The 1,341-nt window shown below is 75.3% G+C and overlaps 1 protein-coding gene across 1 annotated transcript; it reads left to right on the plus strand.

Moving 5' to 3' along the window:
• Nucleotides 1–872: 872 nt before the first annotated feature.
• Nucleotides 873–1,331, plus strand: MNEG_14144 (hypothetical protein; the record flags this gene model as incomplete). The annotated part of the gene is made up of 1 exon (XM_014037384.1): nucleotides 873–1,331. A coding segment is annotated over one exon (459 nt), but the record flags the coding sequence as incomplete, so codon positions are not given.
• Nucleotides 1,332–1,341: the final 10 nt, after the last annotated feature.

Raw genomic sequence — 1,341 nt, forward strand, 5'->3', positions numbered from 1 at the left:
CCGGCCCTGCCGCCCAACTGGGCACGGCCAAGCCGCGGCGCCCTGCTTGCCACCCGCCACCCTCTCACGTGCCTTGTTGCTGCTGCCCGCGGCCGCTGCTGGCGGCTGCTGCAGGTGGGGGACTGGCTCAAGGCGTGCAGCGCTGTGTACGGGGAGGAGATGTGGGAGTGCACGGACGTGCAGCGCGTGCGGTGGGCCGTCACCAACCGCACCGGCAGGGTCAAGGTGCGGCAGCAGGCGAGGGGCGCGGACCGGGCGGTGCGGGCATGGACGCTCCGCAGGCGCAGGAGCTGCGTTTGCGAATTGCCCTGACTGCAGCAAGGCCTCGCGCTCAGGGCCGCTTCTGTTTGGGCAGCTGCGTCCCATGCCCGCCGCGCATCCTCGGCTCACTGCAATGAACCCTCTCGCCCTCCTGCGCCGCGGCGGCCCCCAACCGGACGCAGCTCATGTTCGAGCGCGGCAGCGGCGGGGCGCCGCCGCTCTGGTACTTCCGTGGGAGGCAGGGGTCGGCGTCGTCCGACGCGTCGGGCGGGCTGTGCGTGCTGCGGCTGGACGAGGGGCCGGGCGGCGGCGACCACGCGGACGACCTCGGCTGCGCAAGGGACAGGGCGAGCTGCCTGTCCGTGTCGTTCAGCAGGTGCTCGGACGCCCCCTCCAAGGTGCGGCGCGGCGCGGCGCCTGGGGGTTTGGGGGGCGTGGGCGACCCCTGTTCCGCGGGGCGGATGAGGGTCTGTGTAGTTTGTTTGTGGGCCATGTTTGAGCCCCTTCAGGCGCGTGGTGCTCACGCGAGGCGGCAAAGGGCATACCTGACGCGCGGGCGCCCTTTCGCGGCACACCGCCCGGCACGCTCGCCCCCCACCCCGCGCCCGCAGCCAGTGCCGCTGCTGCCCGCCGGCCGCCTGGCGCGATTATCGCGCGCCGACGCGGTGCGGCGGCAGCTGCGGCAGGCGGCGGCGGCGCCCGACATTCTGCTGTCCGCGCCCGGCAGCGGCGGCGGCGGCGCGCCGCTGCGCTTCCAGGTGGTCGGCCCCGGCGCCGGCAGCGTGCCGCTCCCGGTCTCGAGCCAGAATGGCGCCGTGCCCTTCCGGCGCTCGACCAGCCCCGGCGGACCCCCGCGGCGCCGGGATGGTGCCGGCGCCGGCGCCGCGGCCGGCGGCGCGGGCGCGGCTGCGGCGGCCGCGGGCGGGAAGCCTGTGAAGCGGGTGGCGCAGCTGCTGCCGTGGATGCTGCTTACGAGCTCCCGGCTGACGGCGACGGACCTCACGCGGCTTGCATCCCAACGGGCCCTGGGGGCGCTTCTGGAGTATGAAATCGCATTCGAAGCCGGCGCGGTTGCGGGGC

This window comes from Monoraphidium neglectum (assembly GCF_000611645.1).
Source record: "Monoraphidium neglectum strain SAG 48.87 unplaced genomic scaffold scaffold04285, whole genome shotgun sequence".
Taxonomy (NCBI): Eukaryota; Viridiplantae; Chlorophyta; class Chlorophyceae; order Sphaeropleales; family Selenastraceae; genus Monoraphidium; species Monoraphidium neglectum.